The sequence below is a fragment of the Pleurodeles waltl genome, chromosome 6 (assembly GCF_031143425.1).
Source record: "Pleurodeles waltl isolate 20211129_DDA chromosome 6, aPleWal1.hap1.20221129, whole genome shotgun sequence".
In the NCBI taxonomy this organism is placed as follows: domain Eukaryota; kingdom Metazoa; phylum Chordata; class Amphibia; order Caudata; family Salamandridae; genus Pleurodeles; species Pleurodeles waltl.
In genome coordinates this window covers 97920387-97945873 of record NC_090445.1, presented here as the reverse complement: position 1 = coordinate 97945873, position 25487 = coordinate 97920387, and the positions used below count along the sequence as shown (strand labels likewise).

The 25487-nt window shown below is 42.8% G+C and overlaps 1 protein-coding gene across 1 annotated transcript in view; it reads left to right on the top strand.

The window, feature by feature from the left end:
* The first annotated feature begins 301 nt into the window (after positions 1 to 301).
* LOC138299275 (retinol dehydrogenase 8-like) overlaps positions 302 to 25487 on the top strand; it is a 43253-nt gene continuing 18067 nt past the window's right edge. The window contains exons 1-2 of the mRNA XM_069237428.1: positions 302 to 511; positions 20287 to 20448. Of these exons, the coding sequence (XP_069093529.1) occupies positions 355 to 511; positions 20287 to 20448 (319 nt within the window). The 5' untranslated portion in view covers positions 302 to 354. The remainder of the gene's footprint in view (positions 512 to 20286; positions 20449 to 25487) is intronic.

Genomic DNA, 25487 nt, shown 5'->3' with positions numbered 1-25487 from the left:
GTCAATCCCCATAAGGCCTCATTTGGCGTTGAGTGCACCTTTTCGGCCGTAGTAAATTGACCTGGATACCTAAACGTGCAGCCATTATACAGGTTGGGCAAACAAAGGCACTGAAGGGGACACGCGTGCTTCGTTCAGCAGTCCGTGGCTTTCATTGCCCTTTTTAGCGACCTGATCTGCAAATTGGATTATTAGAATCAATGTCTAATTCCACGTGAGGCAGAAATAACGTCAGAAGATTACTGCTGAAGTCACGCACAGACGGATGCAGACCCCGTATTTAAAGAGCGGCTGAGAGGCTTGCATCGGAACGGAGAAAGGCCGCGCACAAACCCGCGCTCAGGGGCTCAGATCATGTCCATTTTTGCCGACCTCAGGATGTCCCTCCGCCTCTCCATCGATTCCAAGGTGGCGAGCCCCCCGAGGACGGTTCTGATCACCGGCTGCTCCTCCGGGATCGGCCTAGCAATGGCCGTGAAACTGGCAGCAGACGAGGAGCACCGGTTTAAAGGTAAGTGCGGCTTTAAAAAGACCATCACCCGCCTTTGAACGCCCATGGAGCATCTCTGTTCTGCAAAACAGAAAATAAATTTAAATAAAGGTGATATTCGTGAACATAAACCGTGTCCTATGTGCACAGCTAGACTAACCTAATGGATGGAAGGCATTCCCCATGCTCATGGGCGTAGCTTGCGCAGTAAGATGGTGGGGGAGGGGAGGGTGAAGGGGGCTGTGAACTTCAGATTTCCCAATAATCATTCTGGAGCATCTTGTGAAAATACAGTATACGAGAAGCGAGGCATGAGGGAGGCTTAGGGGGCAGTGTGTAAGGAGTACTGAAAACATATTTTTTTCAAACTAACTAACATTTTTTAAGACATTCAAAATAGTGAGTGATTGTGTGTGTTTTTGTCTGTGTGTATGTGAAAATCCCTTGTGAAATCCGACAGACACCTCACCATACCCAGCTGAAAGCTCTTGTACCCAACTATTTACTACAGAATACATTTTTAGGGGAGTGTAAAACACCAAGCCCCGCCCCCGAAGCTAAGCCCCCGCCCTTGCTTCCTTAAGGACCTATGACACCCTAGGTACGCCACTGTGCCTAGCAGACATATTTTGCAGCTTGCACTACACATTGCCCCGGCCAGTGCTGCCAATGACAGTACCAACAAAACTACTAACCATCACACTCCCACACGTGCCAAATCAGACTACGCCAGCCGCCCACCACTATCAGAATGGCTTAGTGGCAGGTATTAGTATTAATGTATAACAAATTAATAAACAATTGTTGTGCTCATTTCTAAATTAGACAGACTGTGTTACCATGTAGCAGACTGTCATAAGTGCCGGTGTTGACAATTAAGTGCTGGTGCGGAGCACCGGAAACCCCCTGCTCAAATTAAGCACTAGTTTCCAGACAGCAGAGATAAAGGGCTGGGGAGGCAAGAGAAAGCAGATAAGTGAAAGATGGCAACAGAAACTGAGTCGACAGCAGTAAGAAAGTGAAGGAAGGCGAGAGGGGAGGTGCCACAGAGCAAGAGGACTGAAAGACTTAATAGAGAGATGTGGAGGGGTGCAAAAGCCCCAAGATCACATGTGTAACAGGAGGAATGAGAGAGACATAAAGACATCAGGTGAAGATGATGGATGAGAGACCTTACATCACAGGGGAGAGGAAGGATGAGAGAATACCGAAGAAAACAGGGAATGAGAGTGAAGAGACCCCATACGAGAAATGGGCATACAGAAGGGTAAGAGAAACAGTAGATCACAGGGGGCTTGAGAAAAGGCCAGTACTGAAAATTAAAACGAATGACTCCAGGTACCCACACATTGGGGACATAGGTTTTTCTTCAAGAATGGGTGGAGTCACGAGAATTAGGCCCATGAGTAGCTGATGAATGACAATCATCCTTTCAGTATTTTTCCCGATGTAATTGGCAACATGGAAAACGCAATAGTAAGCTATCCTCTCTAAAAACATTATTGGTCACAAACAAGACTGCTTTTTAATTTAGCTTAGGGTGTTAATGCACCTCTGTTAGAGATCTCTGCTAGTATAGTAGCAATTAAGTTACTCAGGTGGCTAATGCACTTGCTGGAGAGACCTGTGTATAATATGTGGTTAGATGTTTGAATAACTAAATAGCTCAGATGATTAATGTGTCTGTGGGAGAGAACCCTGTTTAATATGTAGACTTCAAATTTCTATATTATGTAATATATCTCAGGAGTTTAAGGAAAGCCTAATATTTTGTCTAAAGTATTCAGTTTGAATTGTGTGCTTTTAAATCCGGTTGTGGGTTAAATTACACCCACAGACCACCTTCCACTTCTATAAAGCGCACATTCTTACCTACCTGCAAAGTGTGCTTCCAAACCTATTAAAAGACTAAAGATTGGTACATGGGGCCCAAGGAGTTTCTGGATCGGAGGGTGGAATACCTTTGCCATCTTGCTCACAAACTGGATCACAGAGAGCACTGGACACATCCGCAGTCCCGGAGTGCAGATAGGAAATATTTAAGACTAGCTGAAGGTACCTATGAGAGCATGCTCATGGAATCCCCAGGCATGCTGAAGGCATCTGAGGGTCTCTGAGAGCACACCTGTGTTGTTTGCATTCAATATGGGGAATTGTGTGTGTTTAATGACCAACTGGAGGTGTCCAACAGGCTGAATGCCTGCTTTGGGTCTCTCAGAGCTGCTTGGGGGTTTCTTGGAGTGGTCTGGCAGTGCCTGTAAGGAGACTGACTGAGGATCTCTGAAGTCCTGATGGGAATTTCCTCCTTCGTGGCAACCTCCCTGTCGGAGTTATTACAAGGTTCCCGCTAGGTCGGAGGGCGGAAACAGAGGTTTCTGCCCGCCGGCCTAGCAGGAAACAGGCTACAGCATTGTCTGCGGCGTGTAATTGTGCCAGCGGCACCAGCACCCCCGCAATGTTCACTGTCTGCACAGTAGACACGGTGAACATTGCAATGGTGCTGGGCAGGGCCCCCCGTGGCCCTTTGCACCTGTTCTCTGCCAGCCTTTTCATGGCTGTGTAACCACCCTCAAAAAAGGCTGGCCGAGAACAAAGTCGTAATCCGCAGGGCAGCACTGCATCCAGCGCTGCCCTGGGGAATTACGATCTCCGGCACTGCCAGGCTGCCGGGATCATGGATCCTGGAAGGGCTGGCGGTTCCTGGGTGGTCTGACCGCCAGAGTTGTAATGTGGAGGTCGAACTGCCGCATCAGCAGCGGTCCTGACTGCCACCGTGAGTGTGGCGGTATGTAGAGTGCCACACTCGTAATGAGGCCCTATGTATTGATCAGTTGGGTTGTCAGAAGACTAGCTGAGTTTCTCTGTCTGCTGGCACTGTTTGAAGGTATGCAGAGAGTTCTTAGGGGCATTTGGATGTGCCGGATGACTAGCTAGGGGGACTGAATGTACAATGGCGACCAGCTGGGTTGTCCGACGGGCAAATGGAGTGTGTGTGAAGGCTAGCTGAGCCTAAGGTCTCCAAGGGTACAGTGAGGATTTCTAAGAGTTGGTCCAGGGTGTTTGAAGAGGTTTGTGAGAGTTGGCTGAGGTTTCTGACGACTGAGGGATCTCTGAATAGCATCTAGGTGAGGATAGATACTTGCTGCCGGTGTCTGAGTCTCTATGCAATGAAATGGTGCAGGGCAATCTGGGTATGTCTGTTAGACATCTAAGGGCCTCTGATGGTGACATTACAATCTCTTAGGACTATCCGGACGTGAAAGGGAGCCAGTTGTAGGTTTTGGAGCCTGAGAGTGGAAGTGTTTAAGGACTGCTTGTGAATTCCCCGATTCAGAAAAGCAGTAGGGGGTTAAAAACGTAAAACTTTCCTTTCATCACAGCTGTGCTGACAAACGATGTGTCATAAAAGGGTAAATGTTATTTAAAATGTATCTCTGAACTAGGCACGGTTGAAATTAGGCACTTTCAATTTTGCTTCCACTGACATTACTATGTGGAAGCCGGGCTGCCCGGAAGCTCCACAGCTACTCATTAGAGGTATATTTCTGATTTTCTATCTTACACACTATACCTAATTAGCTATTCCAATTTTAGTAGAGAAATGTTTATGTAGTCACTGAGTGTACATCACCAGGACACCTTCACTTCTGATTTCAAATGCCCTTTCTCCTTTTCTGTTTGATATGGATCGTCGAACAGGCCCATAGTTCCAATATAGGGAGGAGACAACAAATTCTGATATTTTTAGCTTTCGCCCTCTTAAACCTCCTCTCGACACCAATGCAAGTAGATGGGGAAATTGCTCCACCCACTCTAAACACACATTTTATTTTTTAAATCTCTTCATCTCTACTGTTTCCAAATGTCACCATGTGTATGATAGCTTTACTTGTGTGGTCAAGATCAGACCTTCTTCACTTTGTGTCCAGCATTCGGTGGTCTATTTCAAAAAGTCCACACAAGACTGCTTATGGGCATAACCCTCCATGTGGCCATATTCCATTTGTGAAATTTCAAGCAAACTCTGACTTTTTTTTTTTTGTATTTGTAGTTGTTAAGCGCATTCTGGACGTGGCATTGAATCGCTAAGCGGGGAGAAGTGCAAGTGAGTGTGAAGATAGACAAGGGAACAGAAAGACTGGCTAGGAAGACACAAACTGTTAGCTAGGAAAGGGACAAGTTTTTAGCAGCTTCTGGAAAGGCATTTTAGCCAAAAGCTATCATGTGTAATAGGCTACAACTGACCTACCTGTGCAGATGCTAGAGGAGTAGTTGTGGGATTGAGAGAGACAGGTTAAGACATGTGCATTGCATTCTCCATGCCTCTTTTCTGCTGTTCTTTTCTGCAGAAGTGAGTTTGAGCACTGTTTGAGCACTGTTTTAATATTGCTCATAATTTGCATCTGTTTAACTTTGATAATCCTATTCAACGTATTATAAAAGAGGAAATTTGCACCCTAAAGAGCAGATACTAGTTGGTTGGAACTAAATAATGCAACGGAATACTGTTTGAATATCTGATGGTTTAAGATGCCACCTTCAGGCCAAATGCATTCTTAGGTCTTAGCAAGGAGCTGAAGAATGCAGTTTTCTCAGTAGAGAGAGAGAGATTTCCAACATTAAAAATATGTTTTGCCTGGAGCACCGAACATCCCTTCATCATTCCTATAGAGTTAAATGAATCTGTATATCGTAATCCAGTTGCTGTCATTTAACGTAGATTCAGATAGCAGGTCTTCGATATCAGATGACCAAATCAATTTAAAAATTAAGGGTAGATGTATCAAAGTTCCATTTTGCATTACCTAAATAGCAATTTGTAGGTAATCGCTATTTAGGTAATGCAAAATGGAATGTAACAAAATACAGTTTATTTAAAATTTGCAATCACTTTTAGGGAATCGCTATATTTGTTCCTATAGGCCTGAAGGCCCATAGGTGCTAATGGTTTTGCATTCCCTAATTTGCGAATACCTTTTAGGAATTCGCAAATTAGGAAATGTAAAATCAAGGGTGCTGAGGGCCTAAGGCCCCCTTTGATGCACCCCCCCAAAAAAAAAAAGTGTGCACAAGTGCCACATGGCACTTTAAAAAAATGAATTTTTAGTGTATTTAAAAAAAATGCAACTTGGAGTTGGTGGTAATTGCATTTCCTAAATGCTTGATGCATGTGCATAGGGAATCCAAATAGAAATTCCCTATTTGCGATTTCCCATTTAGGGATTCGCAAATTGTGATTCCCTATTCAGAGTCGCAATTTTAGGGAATCACAACAAATTGTGATTTCCTAAAATGGGACTGCTATGCCTTTCATACATCTTGAAAGGCTATATTGCATTCGCAAATGGTGAAATTTACAGATTCACAATGTTTGCAAATGCAAAATCCTTTGATACATCTGGCCCTAAGTGACTAGCCAGGTTCTTGCTAGTACCATTACAGACTGAAAATATAATTCCTTCCCCTCTCAGTTTGATATATCACTCCACCCGATCAAAACTGGCCTCTGGTCCTATATCCATATAACCTGGGTTTTATAGACCGTAAAAAACAGCTGGTAAAATTGCATCAGTATTGGGCAGGGGATGTAGGTTGGACTGCAGCTTCGTCAACACCAACTCTTTCCTTAGGCAGAGGGGAAGCATGAATGTCTCCCAATGCCCCCCCCCAACATCCTCCTCCCCCCACCAGACTCACCTTGCTCCTATTTACCATCTGCCCAGAGCAAGTGGTAAATCACAGTGGCAGAGTCTTGTCAGTGGCTTCAGGGTGCAGCCCACCTGCCTCCTGTGAAGATCCACATTCTGCAGTTTGCCTCTCTCTGGATACTGTGTATCACCTAATGTAGCAATGTTCATGAACACTGCCAGTGCACACGTCAGCCCTCAGTCCTGTCTTCATTACTCTGATGATTGGAGGACGAGGAGGGAGCGGAGCGGGCTGTAGCACGATCCAGCTACCACGCGCTGTTAAAACACAACACTTTGTAGGTGGATGTCTGGATTGCCCATGTCTCGGGAGCATAGTTAAACCACGGTCCACTCAGACAGGCGCAATTCATTTTATGAAGTAGCCATACTCTGCACACCTCAGGCTCCACAGTACATAATCAAAAATGTGGCTGTCAGGGCTCTCATCAGTGCATCCCTTATTCCAATGAGAAGCCACAGAGCAGTAGGGGTCGGACCCATAGCTCTCTTCCAGCTCCTTATAGTGGTGTGCTTCCAGTCCTATCAAGAAACTGGGGCAGGGATTGAGGTGGGCCTTTCCCTTTTTTGAACCCGACCTTGATGCTCTGTCGGTATCCTTGGCGGGAATCATGGCTTGCTGGTTCCAAAGTCCAGCACCAGCTCTGCTGCTGCCGTGGGACCTCCGAGTTGCCAACAAGGTAAGTAAAATAATGTAATTTCTCTGTTCTTGCATGCATGTGTTTGTGAGTGATTGAAAGAGAACGGGATTGAGTGAAAATGTATGTGTGTGAGTGTGTTTGCAAGTGTCAATGAGAGTGAAAATGAGTGAGAATCTACGTTTGGGAGTGTATATGAACAAGTGAAAGTGAGCATGAGGTAGTGAGTGAAGGAGTGTAAGTGAGTTAAAACAAGTGAGGGGGTTGAAGTGAGTCGGGCTGCAGCTATCAATGGTGCAGGTACAGATGCGTCGGGCCCAGAGTCCAGAGCATGAAATTATGAGAGTAGATGTGTTTGTAAGTGAGAATGAGAACCAGTGAGTAGGAGTGTGTTTGTGTGTGAGTATCAGTGAGTGGGAGTGAATGTATGTGAGAAAAAGTAAGTGAGAGAATGTGAGTTAGAGTGAGTGAGGGGAAGAGAGTAAATGTGAGAGGGAGTGAGTATGAGTAAGACACATTTTGAAAAAAATGGGGTGAACAGCTGGCAGGCCCCCCACTTTCAAAGATCACCAGCCGCCACTGGTAAATCGGAGCATGATTTTGCACAGATTAGGGAATTCCATATATAGTTGACTCGAAAAAAACTCATCCATACGGTTCCTCCCCATTATGTGAATGCACAGTACTGACAGGATACTGCCACGCAGTAGTAGTGTTTACACTTGCAGAGTTTACACCTTCCACTATAGTGAAATCGTAAATTGGGTAATTGAAGGCTATTAAATTATTTTTGACAGCCGTCAATTGATTTTTTGGGTTTGGTTTTTAAGGTCATGCTTTTAATCACAAATAAACTATAAATACAAATATAATTGCAATAGGCATTGAAACCAAATCCCCTAAAATTGCTGAAGTTGAAACTGAGCTACAGATTTCTGCTGTGAACCTTCCCATCACAATTACCTTTTTATATTCATATGTCTGTTGAAACTAATTATTTATCTGAAAGATATCAGAAGGGTTTATTAAGAAAAACCCATTTGAGAGTGCTCTATTTCTTTCATACGAACCGAAACCTTTGATGTTGTTTGCTGCTATGCGTTGTCTATTCTCTGGTATGTTCTTATAAAATGCTTCAGAGCTCCTATCGGAGGGATAGCTCATTCCGCTGAACGTTCACTTCTGGATGAGTGATAATCAGCAGCTCATGCCTTCGAATACCACAGGTCGGTCAATTGGGTACAGTAAGACCTGGTGCCTCTCTAGGTCCGACACTGTGCAGCCCTTAAAACTGTAGAAATGTTGTATGAAGCACTACGGAAAAAACATACTGACTCGAGCGATGATGGGTAATTTTATCCTATTAGCCATTATATTTTACCATCTTTTGATCAAAATACAGTGTTAACATATGTGGCATTTTTCGCTGCAGTTAAACCAACTCAGCCCTTCTGCGTACCACGCAGCAGGCGTTAGACTAACGCATTTTAAAGTTGTCGTCCACATCACCGTATTAAAATGCATTATCATACATTTTTAGCACCTTGACCACCTGCGCGCGCTGAGCCTTGGTGAACTAAAGCTTACAGCGACCGCGTGGTCGCACTGCATTATAGCAGCCCGGCTTGGGAGACTGACTGTACGCCGTGAAACATGGCAGATACGCCTGCTTCGTGGCTAGTGCTGCTTACATTTTAGGCAGTAAAGCAACATTGTAATTTACTACCAAAGACTAAGGGCCTGATTTAGATATTGGCGGATGGGTTACTCCGTCACAACGGAGATGGATAGTCCGTCAAAATCGAAATCTAATTCAATCCTACGGGATTTAGATTTCGTTGGACAGGCTCTGTCACCGTTGTGATGGAGTAACCCGTCTGCTGATATCTAAATCAGGGCCTAAGTGAAAGAAGTTGTGGAAGGAAAATGCATCATGGACTGCCCTTTGTGGCAACATCTAACATATACTGTCGGCGCCCTCTCTACTGCACAGAAGTGATTTGAAATATCAGTAATGTTAAAAGGTAATTGTATAGCACACAATCTACATGCTATGGCACACATTAACCACGAGCTAGCTCCTATGCCCCACAAGGCACTGCAACAGATAAGAGGTGGTGGTTCACTTCTCAGCAACCTGTGCAGTGTGAGCCAGACAAGCAGTGCGTTGTGTTGGTATGGAGATTTAAGCCTGGGCTCAGCAGTTGTTTACTTTTATGAAATTGTTACTGTGAGATTACCTTAATTGGACTGGCATGTGGCGCTCTTTGTGTTCCGGTCCTCAGTGCTATACATCCAGGAAGACATTTATGACCCGATTTAAAGCCAGGCAGGGTCACCTTGTGTGGTTCTCAGTGGCTCATAAATCTCGAGTAATGCAACGCAGCACAAAGGAGAAATATCTTTATTTCTCCTCGGTTTCCCTCTTTCTATGTGTGCTGCATCCTGCAGCACACATAGACAGAGAAAAACGCCTCTCAGGATTGTTTTATGTGCAGGAAGGTGTCCACTCCCTACAAAAACACAATCCTGCATGCAACGCAGGTCCCCTTGCACCATGGTAAAAGGGTGCTTGCATTGGCGCTAGGATGCCAAAAGAATGCCAGCGCAGGGGAAAAAGCAGGAATGCACCATATTCTTTTAAATATGGCACAGTCTTTTCCTTTTCCTGTTACACAGTGCAGTGCAGCAAAGTGACTTGCTAAATATGTCCCCCCAGTTTCAAATGAGTATGGAGGGTGGCGAGTCAGTGTACTGCTGCTAAATTGAATACACCATGACCTGAGTCAGTGTACTTCTGCTGAAGTGAGTACACCATGACCTGGCGTGCATTCCAAGGGAGGCCAGTCCCGAATCCCTGCCACAACGACCGGGCTTGAGACCAAGATGACAGTCCCTGGCTTGCTCAAGAGAAGACAGAGAGTGAGACTGCCGCAGGCTGGACACATATAAGTCCATATTTATACTTTCTAGTGCAGCATTTGCGCCACTTTTTGACGCAAAAGCAGCGCAAACTTACAAAATACAATTGTATTTTGTAAGTTTGCGCCATTTTGCATCAAACAATGATGCAAATGCGGCGCTAAAAAAAGTATAAATATGGGCCTTAGAACTAATTTACTAAGCACAGGTTAGACCAGCACTGGGGCCGATTTCTTTTTAAACAGCCCATCCCCTGAATATTATCTAGAAAAATACATACACAGTGAATGCCCTTGCAATGGGTCATTATAATAAGACATAGATAAAGAGGCAAGACACTATTGTGGTCATTTTATGTTGATGAAATGGCAGTAAATCTGACCTAAATTAATACACCAAGCTAAGCTGTCATGGGTCAGCTGAGAGGAAATTCAGATTGGTTTTGCCGTATAAAAGTAATAAAACGATTTAATTTAGAGCATCTTAGATTAAAGAACTGCATATAAGTAAGGTTTTTCCTAAGTGCGTACATCGGGACTGATGAGATGATTAATAAGAAATATTCTTTAATCGTAGTTGTTTTTTCTACTTAGCCAACCTGCTTCCCAAGTGCATGGTTTTACTCGTGAGAAAGTGTCACTCGAAGTGTCACGCATGTGGCAGTAGAATGTCACTCATAAATACACTGAAACTATGGAACAGTCACACATTCGCAATCTAAAAACCTGACAGCTTTGCCAACTCCTGATCATGCAAGCCAAGCGTCCAGACCACCCACATGCCCACCAGCACCAGAACATTTATATAATTTGTTACTCAACTCAGGCAATGCTGGTTTCACCCCGTTCCTTCAGATGCATCTTGGCATTTTGCAAAAATTAGCTGATTTTTATTTCTGCTGTTGCTACGAAGCTATCAAGGGAATAATGAAGTTATGCTGTAGGCTGAGTAAAACCCATGCCAAGAAAAGGCACATTGTGTGGCATAATATGGCACATTCTGCGGTCGTGTAATTTTTTATTTTATTTTATTGTGACACTCATTATATTGTATTGATGACAGTTTCAAATCATTAGTATCAGTTTAACTCCTGAATACAGCAATCTGTAAGGAGACAGGTTAACATTTACAAAGGTCCTGCCACGTTTCAAATATGTTTTGATCAATTTGAGCTACAATTCTTTTTTGTTGACATCTCTATGTGGTAAGTGTGGTAAATCAATATTTATGTAGAAAATGTTGTAGCTGCATGCTAGAGCCCGGACAATGGGTCAAAAAAACTGTGTGATTGCAGCCTTGTTACAGTCACTGTAGAACTCAGCACAGCACCTGGAGGCTGTGCCCTTTGAGGATCTTCACTGCCACTATTGGGTGTCTTTTCTCAGGTTGATTTCCCAGGATCACTGATCTCTGACCACAGGTGCTGGATCTAAAATCATTCCTAGCATTGTGAACTGTGACATCCTGTTTTCATTTTATGCATTCTGTCTGATCATTGATCTCTCATGCCAAGAAGGTGTAACCTCATGCACACTGCGAGATGCTCCACATGTACTCCATCTAATATACTTTGCTAGATTGAGGTACATTCTAAGGATACCTGCACGACTAGTGGAGGGTGGCTAGTGCCCTTCATCAGGCGATGGGGAGACAATTGACAGCTTCTAATCGTTTGCAGGTGGGCAGACCTTTTTTTCCAAAGCAAAGGACGTAGGGCCATATTTATACTTTTTGACGCAAAACTGCGCTAACGCAGTTTTGCGTCAAAAAAATTAGCGCCGGCTAACGCCATTCTGAAGCACCATGCGGGTGCCGTATTTATTCAATGACGTTAGCCGGCGTTAGCCGCCGGCGCTGCCTGGTGTGCGTGAAAAAAAACGACGTACACCAGGCAGCGCCGGCGTAGGGGGATATGGAGCTTGGGTGCCAAAAAATGGGGCAAGTCAGGCTGAGGCAAATTTTTCACCTCAACCCGATTTGCGCCATTTTTTTCGACTCCCAACCCCAATAGAAATGACTCCTGTCTTAGCAAAGACAGGAGTCATGCCCCCTTGCCCAATGGCCATGCCCAGGGGACTTCTGTCCCCTGAGCATGGTCATTGGGCATAGTGGCATGTAGGGGGGCACAAATCAGGCCCCCCTATGCCACAATTTTTTTTTTTTAAAAACACTTACCTGAACTTACCTTAATGTCCCTGGGATGGGTCCCTCCATCCTTAGGCGTCCTCCTGGGGTGGGCAAGGGTGACAGGGGGGGTCCCTGGGGGCATGGGAGGGCACCTCTGGGCTCCTTCCGAGCCCACAGGTCCCTTAACGCCTGCCCTGACCAGGCGCTAAAAAACGGCGCAAAAGCGGCCGTACGTCATTTTCTTTGACCCGCCCACTCCCGGGCGTCATTTTTGCCCGGGAGTATAAATACGGCGCACATGCCTCGGAGTCAATTTTTTAGACGGGAACGCCTACCTTGCATATCATTAACGCAAAGTAGGTGTCCACGCTAAAAAATGACGAAAACTCCATGGACTTTGGCGCTAGACGCATCTAACGCCAAAGTATAAATATGGAGTTAGTTTTGCGTCGGAATTGCGTAAAAAAAAACGACGCAATTCCGGCGCAAACAGAGTATAAATATGCCCCGTAGTGTCTTGCAACATACAATCTAATCAGTCTCTCGCGCACTCCTTCCTTAGAAGATTCTGGGTATAGTGCATTTGTGAAGCAGTATGGATGGTATCCTATTGCAAGGATGCCCAACTATGAGCCCAAGGTGAGTGAAAACTGTCATGGGTCGTCTCTACCTGCCCTTGGAGCGGCCCCTATTTGCATCTGAGAAGTTAGGGTTTCGCTTCTTCACTGGGCTCTCTCAGTCTTTCTTTGGGCTCCTAATACACATAGGCCAAAGCTTGTTCAGCAACAGAATAGCTGCAGTCCTGCAGAGAGCAGGGAGTTCTTCGCCACCTCCCTCGTGATGTGAGCATTGCCCATCTACAGGAAGCTAGACAAAAGACACTCACTTTCTCTGTCCTTTGTAGCGTTGGGGAAAGCCTCGAAGTATGCCATTTGAACTGATTTGACAGCCATCTCATTTAAAAAATGGCAGCTCCCATAATTAAGAAATGGGTTGCCCTCCAGTGCTCTCAACTTTGGACATGCGTTGGCGCACACTTAGAATCTACTTAAGTTTCATTTTGACTTAGGAAACATCTCCTTGTCTTTCATTGAGGGAGGTGTGGATCAAATGCAGCATCTTGTGTTGTTGTAACCTTCATGGCCAGGACAAACGCTGTAACTATGGAGCTTCCCCAGCTGCTGTAACCTACAAGGAAGAAGATGAAGTGGACTGTCCTCTGTGCAAACAACATGCACTGACTTTATAAACCAGAACTGGAGCCCAAGTGAGAGAGTCTCTTGTGAGAATGTGCTGCTCGAGGAGGGGCAGTTTACAAAAGATCAGAAGATCATCAGCCTTGTGTGCCCCCCAGGCAAGAACAGTAAGAATCAGGACAGAGGCCTGCAGATGGACAGTGCTTGATGTGCCACATGCGCTGTCCACTTATCGATTCACCTATTTCCAGGTGGCATTTGACATGCTGCGCCTGTGGGGGGCATCAATTGGGGGATTTTGGATTACCTACTGAGGTTATACCCCATTTGCCTTTATTGTTTACAATCTCTCAGACTTCCACGGGACAATCTGTTCCAGGGGAATACTGAGGTAATCAAACTTGACCGAGGGAGAGGTTTATGGTGAAATATAAACTACATACATGTCATAGCCCAAACATTTTGTGGTGAATCCATCAACTTTACGTACTTACAATGTAAAGTAAAAAAATATTGTGATCAAAAATAGAAATATAATGTAGTTCAAAATAGCAATATTCTAAAGGTAAGTATATATATATATATATATATATATATTTCAACTCAACATTGTTAAAATTTAAAACAGAAGTCTATTTTTTGTAAATAAATATATTTAAAAATACGTAACATAAATATTAAATTATTAATTTGAAAACAGATATATATATACCTTTAGAAAACATTCATAATTAATCAAAAAATAAACTTTAAGATTATAAATGACAAAAAGTATTACATACATTCTATAGTAATTACAAAAACATCATGAAATAAACTACCACATAAAATATTTTTAATAATCATTTTAAAACAAATTTTAAATATACTTTAAATGTTGTCAACTATTATAAATAAAATACATAGCATATCATTTAAAAAATCACAATAGGAAATGAATAAAAAAAAAAAAAAAAAATTTCAAATTCAATATGCCCAAAATATCTTGACAAAGTCCAGCATAAAGTACTATGTAGTAACCATACTCCAATCCAAAATAATTACGTAAATACACAAACACAATTCAAATACACAATTCTAACAAAATTAGAGAAAATTTATGCATTGGTGGGTTTCTGTTTTCCGTTCTAACTCTGATCTAACAAGCACAGGGGACAGTGCATGCATGGGGAGTGGGGCATAATTTATTATTCTAACCTGAGCCTAACAAACATTTGAAAATGTTTATACATTGGGGTGGAAGATTTGATATTCTAACTCCATTCTATCAAACATTGGAGAAGTGCATATGTTGGGACCTGGGTGAGAGTGCCGCAGCCTCCCCAAGGGCTTCTGAACTTTCGGAAAGTGTTGGGCAATATTGGAGATGTTTGTATCGGCTATATTAAGTACGTGAACCGTTCCTGTTGGTGGTTAATCACCGACTTTGTGTTGATTCGTTTCAAGATATGTGCCTGTGTACTTCTCCTTCTCCCTGCCCTCCCCCACCCCTTCTTTCCATCGCCCCCCCTTCTCCTGCCCCATCTAATAAACGTTGGAAATGCCATACCTCTTTGTTTGAATTTATCGACACGTGCATTGCATGTATTACAGATTTTCCCTGTTAGGCCACGCAGCCTGCATTTTCATCTCTGTTTTGCATGTGTGTTTTTTGTGGAAAAATTATTAAATAAAATATTTTAAAAAACTACCCTTTCGTTTCCCAATATACCACAAAAATTACAAAAACAATTAAAAAAAAAAAATATTTAACATGTAAACATTGTTAATTTATAAAAATAACAATACCACCTAAATGCCAATGAACAACATTAGTGATAGAAATCCATAAAATAATAGTTTACAAAGACATAAATACAAAGAATTTTAATAGGTGAAAAATATTTGAACATACAGAACAATGATTGAAAAATTAAAAGCATAATTGATATATGAATCAGTTATCATAAATGTAATTGTATTTTACTTAAATACTTCACACCCACACACCCAGTCATCCAATAAACCCCCAAACCAAAATTAAAATGTATTAAATCATTTTAAGCTACATTATAACCATAAATATAAATAAAAAATAAACTAATAACATTAATGAATAACTCAAAAGCACTACCCACCCAAAATCCTGCGAAACACCAAATCCTAAAATTAACATTCAACCAACAACTTAAATATGTATTAAACCTGTGACCGCATATATAACTAATAAAAATCAGATCAATCAATTAACTGAATTCATATATAAATATAAGAACATCCCCTAATAAACCAATCCAAAAAAGAATGCTTTGCTCAAATATTATTTGAAAATAAATCTTGCAATAACCTAACTGATGAAATAATTTTATAAAACAACATAATAAACTATTATAATAAACTATATTTTAAACATCTTCAATATTACTATGTATTAAATTGAAAAAACTATATTCTTACCTTGGATATTTTTGTCCACAATATTTTATAGTCTCAATATTAGAGTCAACCTATATTCGTAAGTCTATATTTAGGGGAAACACTGACAGGGAACCTCTGGGTGGATCCCTGGCTCAAATATCTTGACTAAAACTGGCTCAGTGTGCGAAATGGGCCCCAGAGTTTTCTGAACATTTTGAGACACATAGGCCCATATTTATACTTTTTTAGCGCCGCATTTGCGTAATTTTTTGATGCAAAATCGGCGCAAAGTTACAAAATACAATTGTGTTTTGTAAGTTTGCGCTGCTTTTGCATCAAAAAATGACGCAAATGCGGCTCTAAAAATATATAAATAAGGGCCATAGTTTGTCCTAACCCTTGACACAGGATTACCTTTACAGCAAATAAGTTCCCACAAACAGCCAGTCCAGTCCAGTTAGTCCTTTGGATGATGGGGTTGTTGGTAGGATTTGTGAGGTTTGCAGACACAAACCTCTACAGAATCTAAACTTGGTTGTTCAGCTACCAAGACATGATCTGGCAATGAACTTCCAGAGGTCATTTTGGAGCAATCCCACTTTGAAGTCACTGTTGCTAAAATCATTATTACAAGTGATCAGCTGTTTCAGTAATCTCTGGTACACAATGGTGTACCTGAGGCATTGCCTAAAGAATGTCACTCACAATCATCATTTTCCCCTTCCAAAATATTGTCTTTTTGGTCCAGAGTTACAGCATCGATAGGGGCTAGAAGTGATAACACTATAATAACATCTCTGCTGAGTAAGGTACTAGGACGTATTCGTTTGCTTTACTGATTATCATACTTAGAGAATTTTCCGTATTTCTTTGTAATGTAAATCAAGATATATATGTTTTCTAAACTGTGGCTTTAACTGGGTACTCATGTAGGGCAGGAGTTTATGTGTGGGCTCTGACTGACACACTACTGTGTAAAGGATTGTGTTGATCAGGTGACCTGGGATTGTGTGATGTCTTATGTCATGTTCTGCAAATTGGGGTATGGTGTTTGTGGTGAATAGTGGTTTGCAGTGATCCTCAGTGATGGGATTTTGAGTGATGTTTGTTATGTTTTAGTGTACATGGTGGATTCGTGTCGGAGGTGGGTTGCACTGTGTGGAGAAAGTAGGTCTTGTGAACTAGTTTGAAGCAGATGCAAAGTCTGATTTGGTATTGTGTTCAAGTGTGAGCATTTATCCCAGGCTCTCATGCCCACCATCGCTTCCCTATTAAGTACGATTGGGGCAACAAACTTCAAGTACTTCATGGTGCCCAGCTGGGTGGGTTATTTTAGGGTATGTATATGGAAGTATGGTATTACGTTAGGCAGGATATGGAGCTACCTCAGCTGGGTCAAAATTAACAGGCTGTCACCTTCTCTCTTTCATTCCCCCCACAACTGTCTATGTTAACTTATTGTGGTCAATATTGGATTCTTCCTGCATTCTTTACCCCTTCTCCCACTGACTCGCCTTGCTGTGCTGCACAAATTACTGCTCTTTTTGCCAGCTAAAGTACATGCCAAGTCCCTGTGCACAACTTACCTGTTGTCCCACATCCCCTTGCAGAGCTGCCTTTTGCATTGTGGTGCCCAGTGTGACAATCTTTGTTGCCCCCCCTCCATTTCCTAGTGTCATCCTTCTCCACAGATCCTCTCACTACTACCCTCCAATAGCGCCCTTCATTTCTCCTTAGTCCCTTTCTCACATATATTTAGTTTCTTTTATAGCACTACTCATACCAGTGTAGGGTGTCATTTCTACATCACACACACATTATACAGAGATAATGAATGAATGTGTAAATCAATGGGTAGGAAGTATTACATACCGTTGAGGGCCACAAGGTCTAGGATTTACATGATATTCATACTGGCATTATATGTTATGACTGCTTCAACTGGAGAAACGAAGCAGCAGATTTACTAAGTTTTCAAGCAACATAGTAACCAAAGTTCCTGCTCTGTGTTGTGTGAAAAGGAGAGAATTCAATAGTGCCTTCTCCAGTAAGGTATGGTGGCACTGTTGCTCTTTTCCCTAGTGTTGGCTTACCTTAGGCTGCCTTGCACAAATGCACACACTCTTGCACCATAGTGCAAGGGTGTGCACGTCATGTGAAGCATAGGTTTTGTAAAGGAAGGGTACCATTCTAGTGCAAACGTCTGTACTAGGATAAGGTTTAACACTTTACCACTTTGTATATGTGATAAACAATTATGCCTCCTTCAAAGAGGTGTAATTTTTGACAAAAATCCCTTTCTGTCAAGGACAGTAGAGGTGGATTAGCATCAAATTGCATGAGTGGTTGCATGGGAACATCCATGACCAACACATGGTAAGTCACCTTGACACAAAGTATTGCTAAATAGAGCATAGTCCTATATCACACTATTTTAGGGCTTCTTTCTAGCACAATTCAGGGTTTGTACTGGAAGTAAATCACAAAACAACACTTTGTGCCAGTTTCTATCACAAAAGTGACACAACCTGGTGCAAAGTGTTAGTAAATCTGTCCTACAAACTCAGGATATAAAATGAAACAGAGTGGTTGGAAGTGTCTACACTAATACATGTAAGGCTACCAAAAGGAATTCTGGGGCAGATTTAAGGGCCTCTTACACCACCTTAGTGTCATTTCTTTTTACACACTAAGGCGGCACTAAGGTGGCTTTTTCCCTGCACCATATTTACAAAGTGGTGCAATGCATGCATTGCACCACTTAGTAAACCTTTATGCTACATCATGCATGAGACATGCATAATGTATGCAATGGGGGAGTTCCGGCACAAGGAGTCCCGCAAAAATGGTGCAATGAAATCTTTGCAAGATTTCATTGCACCATTTTTGGCGTCATTTTTAATGCCTGCTGAAAGGACGCACTCCTAGTCAATGGGCCTCCTTGCACTTTGCTCCACAAGCGTTAACATTTTTGACGCTAGTGGAGCAATGCGCCACAATAGCGTCAACATTTTTTACGCTATTGTTCTTAATACCGCCATGGTGCACTGTCTCATAAATATGGCGCACACATGGTGGCGCTAAGAGGTCTCGGGTGGTGCAAGAAAAGTGGCACTCCATTCAATGCAGTGCCACTTTTCTTAAATAAGGCCCTCTGTTTTTTAGCAACCTTAGCATGCTGAAGGTTTGCATGCAGCACTTTGATGCGAGTTTGAAGCTCAACGTGCTATATTAGAAGGATGGTAACTTATGAATTAGAAGTAACAGAATGATCTCTGTGACAAAAGCGCCAACCAACTGATCTATCTACAAAAAAAAAAAAAGAAATATTTTTATTTCTCCTCGTTTTTTTCTCTTTGCATGTGTGCTGCATTCTGTACTACACATGTAAAGAGTAAAACACCTCTCCAGATTGTCTTTGTGCAGGATGGTGCCCCTTCCTGCACAAAAACAATCCAGCATGCAAAGCAGACACCCTTCCACCATGGTGCAAGGGAGCCTACATTGGCGCTAGGCACCAAATTGTGCACCGGGTGAAAGGACAGGAATGCACCATATTTCATAAATACTGCGCATTCCTGCCCTTTCACATTGGCGTATGGCAGCGCAGCAAATAGGCTTATGGTGCTGCCCTACGCAAATATGTTGTAATTATGCCCCCATATATCCATGGGCACTATGGGGTGGATTATGACATCGGTGGACAGAAATGGCAATCTGCCAAAGTCCCGACGGTCAGGTTGCCGCAAGTGCAGGCACCTTCCCGTGGGCCCCATTAAGAGTTTCCTGCTGGGTCAGCGGGCAGAAACGGTGTTTCAGCCCACTGGCTCAGCAGGAAACGTCCTACAACATTGAAGCCAGCTCATAATAGAGCCGGTGACAATGCTGTAGTGAGTAGGGTGCAGCAGCTCCCGTCGTGATGTTCACTGTCTGTAAAGCAGACAGTGAACATCATGACAAGGCCGGCCAAGGCGAAGGTCCGACCACCACCGCAGCCCTGGCAGTCTTAAGACCGCCAGGGCCGTAATTACCCTATATGGCCCTATATGTAGATATTTGTGAGGAAAGGATGTGGCGTAACGGCTAGAGATGGCGACTTTGTAATTGGGGAACAAAATTTGAATTTCGGCGTCGGCTCAACATCCTGTGATTCTAGGCAAATCACTTAATTTTCCTGTGTCGAAAAAAAAAAAAATGAATGTGTCCTTGTGTAATTTAACTGGTGCTCATGTAAAGCACTCCAATACATTCGGGAAAAGTTCGTGCTACATAAAACTGTGGAATTACACTAAATGATGTTTCAAATCAAACAAATAACACACTTTTTATTAAATGCGTGACCAGTGCCATCTTCAACATTTCAATCATTTGCCAAATTCATTCTGCAGCTGTGGGGCAGAGGAGCTGGAAGCAAAACACTGCAGTCCATCCTCCTCCCTCTGCTTTCAAGACCGTTGTGAAGACCTTGGACCAATGAAAAAAGAAGAACAACCGCCCTCTCCATTCGCAGACACGTTCTCATGACTACACTCCCATAACCGGTTCAGCAAAATTGGAATGAGTGACTTTTACCATAATTTCCCTCATGGTTGAATTGCCAATGCTTGATGAGCCCCCAGTATAACTATTCATCAATAACCTGCTACAGACACAGGTGTCATTCTTGGTTGTTGTCAAGCCCTGTGTTTTTCATGCTCTGTGGATAAACCTGTAGGACTCTGTCCAAGCGTTTTCTGTGCTCAAGAGCCTGCAGCTCTCACCGTCTTTGATGGAGGTCTTTGATGCCCTGATGTCTTTGTCTGTTTCAGTCATTGCTACAATGAGAGACCTGAAAAAGAAGGCCAAGCTTGAATCTGCTGCTGGGTCAGCCTTGGGGCAGACCTTACAAATCAAACAGCTGGACGTCTGTGATGAGAAATCAATACAAGATTGTGTGAACAGCATCCCTGAGCGGCAGATTGACATCTTGGGTGAGTAGCACTCTTTAGGTCGGCATGCCATGGTCCAGAGACAGAAAGGACAGAACTAAGAAAATGAGGTAGACTTGCTTATGTTAATACACTGAGGCTGTAGCATCAGGATCAAATCACAGGAGAAAAACAGAATGCATATCCTAGCACTGTAGGGCAGGCACCCTTAGGAAGAGGAACGAGCACCATGGGACACAAACGTTATACTGAACTGGAACTAAGGATGTAGGGCTCTAAATATTCCTGAGAGTGAGCTTCTGGCAGAACAGGACATGACAGGTATAGTATTGCAGACAGGAGCATGCATAGTGCAGGAAAAAAAAACATCCTGAGATTATCTGTGGGGAAAGGAAAGCAGAAGGCATACACTTGCAATATGATGAAATACTTGAGATGTACAGTAAGAGGCTGCTGCAGTACGAATGGAAAGGAAACACTTTCTGAAAGTGAAGCATTCTTTGAGACCTTCAGTGCTGGTGAATGATAAGAGATATACAGTGAAGTATCACTGAAGTACTTGTAGGCGTGCATGCAGGGTGCAAACCTAGCTACAAAGCAAGGGTAAGTCAATGTACAACAGAAAAACAGATTACAAGAAACAACACCCTGGAGGGATTTTAGGTATGAAGAGAGAGGATGGAATTTATAGGTAAGAGGAACACACTTCAAAGACAATGTATCGTCCATCGAGAGCTACACAAAGAAGAGATGATGCTTGGATAGATGAGTCCTAACTTCCTCTTAGAAGTGAACAAGGGAGGCTGTTGTATTCTGTCTGTGTAGAAAAGGAGTTCCACATCATTGCTACATAACAAGAGAAGGTTGGAAATCTTAACATTCCTTCCTGAGCTTCTCTGTTTCAAGCCTGGTGATGTTGTTGATGCGGGTGTTGTTTCCCACCGAGGGGTTTGTCAGGCACTGTGGGATGCTTAGGTTTACAGCTTTAAAGATGAAACAGCAGACGTTGGAGGTGATGAAGGCAGTAAAAGGTATCTATTGGAATTTGTCATTCGATCTTTGGATCCTGTAATGGATGTTGCTCTTTAATGGAGTTACATGGGGATCTTGGATGCTGGTGAACAGAGTGTTGCTGCTGCTGAGATGTATCAGGGCCTGGATTTAAACACACATCTTGAAGTCTAATTCAAGGAGAAAGTCTTTCAATTTGTGTAATACGAAGACTTGAAACAGTAAGCTGGCTCAAGATTGTGAGCAGAAGTACTGTAGAGGTGGATCAGACTCAAAGGTAAACCTAGCAAGGAGGCACTAAGGAGGAAAGTTAGAGTGTGCTGTCCATGCAGAGAAATCTCTGATCAGAGGTAGGTGACCACTAAGGGCCTCATTTCGAGTTTGTCGGACAGGAAAGCCCATCTGCCAAACTCTGGACAGGGTGGCCGCTGCCTTTGTGGAAAGCAGACAGTGAACACTGCGATGGTGCAGGGCAGGGGGCCTACACTGCCCATGCCAAGTGCATGGGCAGTGTGCCCCCCCCGGAATCCCCCTGCATCTGTTCTCCGCCAGCCTTTTCATGGCTGTTAATTCAGTGTAACTGCCATGAAAAGGCTGGCAGAGAACAAGGTCATAATCCGCAGGGCAGCGCTGCCTTGGCGGATTATGATCTCCGCCACCATCACGCTGCAAGAATCATGGATCCTGGGGGAGCTAGAGGCCTGACCAGGGTTGTAATGTGGCAGTCGGGCTGTCGCTGTCCTGACTGCCACCACGAGTGCAGCAGTCTGTAGACAGCCACACCCGTAATGACACAACAGAAACCAACAGTAATTGGACTGCCATGCTTGTTGCTCACTCAGTCCAAGGACAGAACAGTAAGATAGGCCCAGCAGTTCAATCGAGGCAGCAGCCATATTGAGGTGAAATCACACACTATATATACTTGGGCACTATATGGAGACATTTGTACTGGTGGATGCGTCTGTAATACCAAACCCCATTTGCTTTTCTTAGCACTGTGGCATTATACACATTTGTATTTAAAATCAAGCAGATAACACATTTTTAATAAATGTGAGACCAGTGACATCTTCAACACGTGATACGTAGTCCATGCACAATGTTTTTTCAGCATTTGCCCAATATAACACTGCGGATTCTGTGCAGGGCTGTGTTACACTAATCCTAGTAAAAATGAAGTCAAACATGGTTCCTCCCTGAGAAATTGTATGTGTTCTTAAAGGCGGGGTGGTATGACAATTGTGATGGTTGTGAAAATAATGGCCTCAGTCAGATCAACAACAATTGCCATATTGTGGATGATGATTATCAGGGAAGGGTGATGGAACCTCTGTTACAAGCTTGATCCCTTTAAGCTGACGGAAGCGGTAAGTGTTGTCTACAGGGTGAAAGAAATGGCAGAACCCTTTGTAACACTGGTGCAAAGGCTGAAATGTAACTGAGGGATAGAGGTCTACTCCTAAGGTCTTTAAATCCATGTTGTTCCCTCATATAAGGATCTTTCCTTTCTGAGTGTGTGGGGTCAGCGTGGTGCAAGCATTTTTTGGATCTCTGTTGAAGGGGTGGCTGGGTTATCAGGATCTTTGTTTTCATCACTGGAGGGCAAGAATAAATGACAGCCCTCATGACCTGTGGAACTATTGCACAGCAGGAAATCCCCTACAAAGGATTGATTACCAGCTTTTAGCACTGGAAGCTGGTATTCAAACCAGGTGCTAGACCAGATCTGCACACCACTGCAGAAGAAAGCCTGCACATTTGCCTTTTTTCCTTGTTGGCTAATCACCAGAAGTGTCAAATGGCTGGATATAGACACTTGTCCATCTCACACATCAGTAGTTCAGTTTGTGAGAGCAGTTTTGCCTAAAGAACAAAGGGCTACATGTACGCAGCATTTTGCACATCGCAAACAGCAAATCGGGCCGTTTGCGATGTGCAAAATGCACTTTGGCATGTTCCAACCCATTTCTGAAATTCAGTAAACTATAGGAAAAAGGGAATGGGAGGCGCAATTAGGAAGGGGTGTTCCCTTCCCAATTGCGACTCGCAGTCCCATGTATGATTGTTTTGTGACCCCGAATGCGGTTGCAAAACAATCGCAGTTAGTACCAGTGTCACACTGGTGCTAACCCATTCGCAAAAGGGAAGGGGTCCCATGGGACCCCTTCCCCTTTGTGAATGGCAGTAAAAACTTTTTTTCTATGGACCACTGCCTGCTCTGAAAAAATGAAACAAAAACGTTTCATTTTTTGTTTTTGAAATGCATCTCGTTTTCCTTTAAGGAAAATGGGCTGCATTTCCCACCCCCCCCAAAAAAAACTGTGAAATTTAAAAGCATTCACAGACATTGGTGGTCTGCTGTCTCCAGCAGGCCACCATCCCTGTGAGTGCAGCCATTCCCAAGGGGGACGCAAATTGCGACCTACCTCATGAATATTCATGAGGTAGGGCATTTGCGACCCCGTTGCGAATCGCAAATAGTGTCATTAACACTGTGTAACATATGGTTTTGCAACTCGCAAAGAGCAAGTCGCAAAACCAAAGGTTAGTACGTGTAGCCCAAAGACCTGCATTGCACTTTTTTGATGCCACATCTCCATGTTGCCTGTTTCTTTAAGAGTGGGGGCCAAGCTTGAAGGCATATTGCAAGGCCCTGCTGCTGCCCTTGCCTGTCTGTCTGCACAAGGATTCTTGTTTGAATGTATTACTACCACACAGCAAATTGAGACCCCCCAGAAATTGCAGTTTTTAGTGGCACCCCAGCAAGATACAAAGATGAGGACTTCAAACAGGTTCAATAAGTTTTATTCTAAACAACAAGACAGCGTTTCACCTCCTTGTCATCTTCCACCTAACTGTCACTTCTCATCCCTCAATCCTTCTGGAACATTGATACCCTCACATTCCACACTGCCACAATACATACATCCCAACACATCATCTTCCTTTACAATAAATAAAACAAGATAAAAAATTGTTAACAAAACACACTTGTACACAACACACTTACAAAAATTCAAGTCTTTACAATAATTGCTATAATGAGTTCACCTTTCTTTTCTAAAATAGTATCACATTTTCATGTCATGACCATTAGATCACATATATGTTGTCTTAACCATGAAAGGAAAGGAGAAACACAGGAGAGCTTTCATTTTGTCAAATGTGATCTTGGAATTTACAGGGTATTCTTGTTTCTCTTAAAGGAAGTTCCCGTTTCATTCCGCATTTACTCTCTTCATCCTTAGCAGTCCTTTGACACACATCTTTTTCATCCTTTCATCACTTGTTTTGGCCATTCCTTCTGTGAAATGAGCTAGTGCTATTGTATTTTACATCTTCTAATTTCACTACACATTTCCTTACTTCCAATATTTTTGTAAGATCTGAAAATGTAGACTCCCCTTTGAGTGTGATTCTAGAACATTTCACACACACAACATTTCCCACATTCATTCTCACATTTTTCTTCCTCTTACAAGATTTTTTTACATGAGGTTGTATATATTTTCCATGTGCTTGTATCCTTTTCTCCATCACTTTTTCAACCTTAGCCGTAGGGACAAAAAAAACTCACATCCATCCTCTTAACATCTTGGATGCCGGAACATGCCCCCTCAAAAGCAGAAAACGGAGACACAACTGTGTTGGCATTCACTGTGGTGCATACTGCCTACAATAATTTCTTCAATTCCAATGTACAACTTAACCCATTAACCTTCACTAGTTGTACATTTTCCTTAATTACTCGGTTAAATCTTTCTACAAGACCATTACTCCCAGGGTGATATAAAGAAGTCTTGGTATGTTTGATTCCTAAAAATCTCAAAAACTCTACAAATTGTGCAGATGTAAACTGACTCCCATTATCTCTTAAAATTTCTTCAGGAATTCCTTCCCTGGCAAATATTGATTCCAAACACTTCATCACACTCAGGGTTTAAAACTCGGGCAAACAACTATAATAATCCATAACTACTATTCTGTACTCTGGTGTTACTCCTGATAACATCATGGGACCAATTATATAAATAGCTAGTTTGCTCCATTCCTTGTTGGGAACCTCA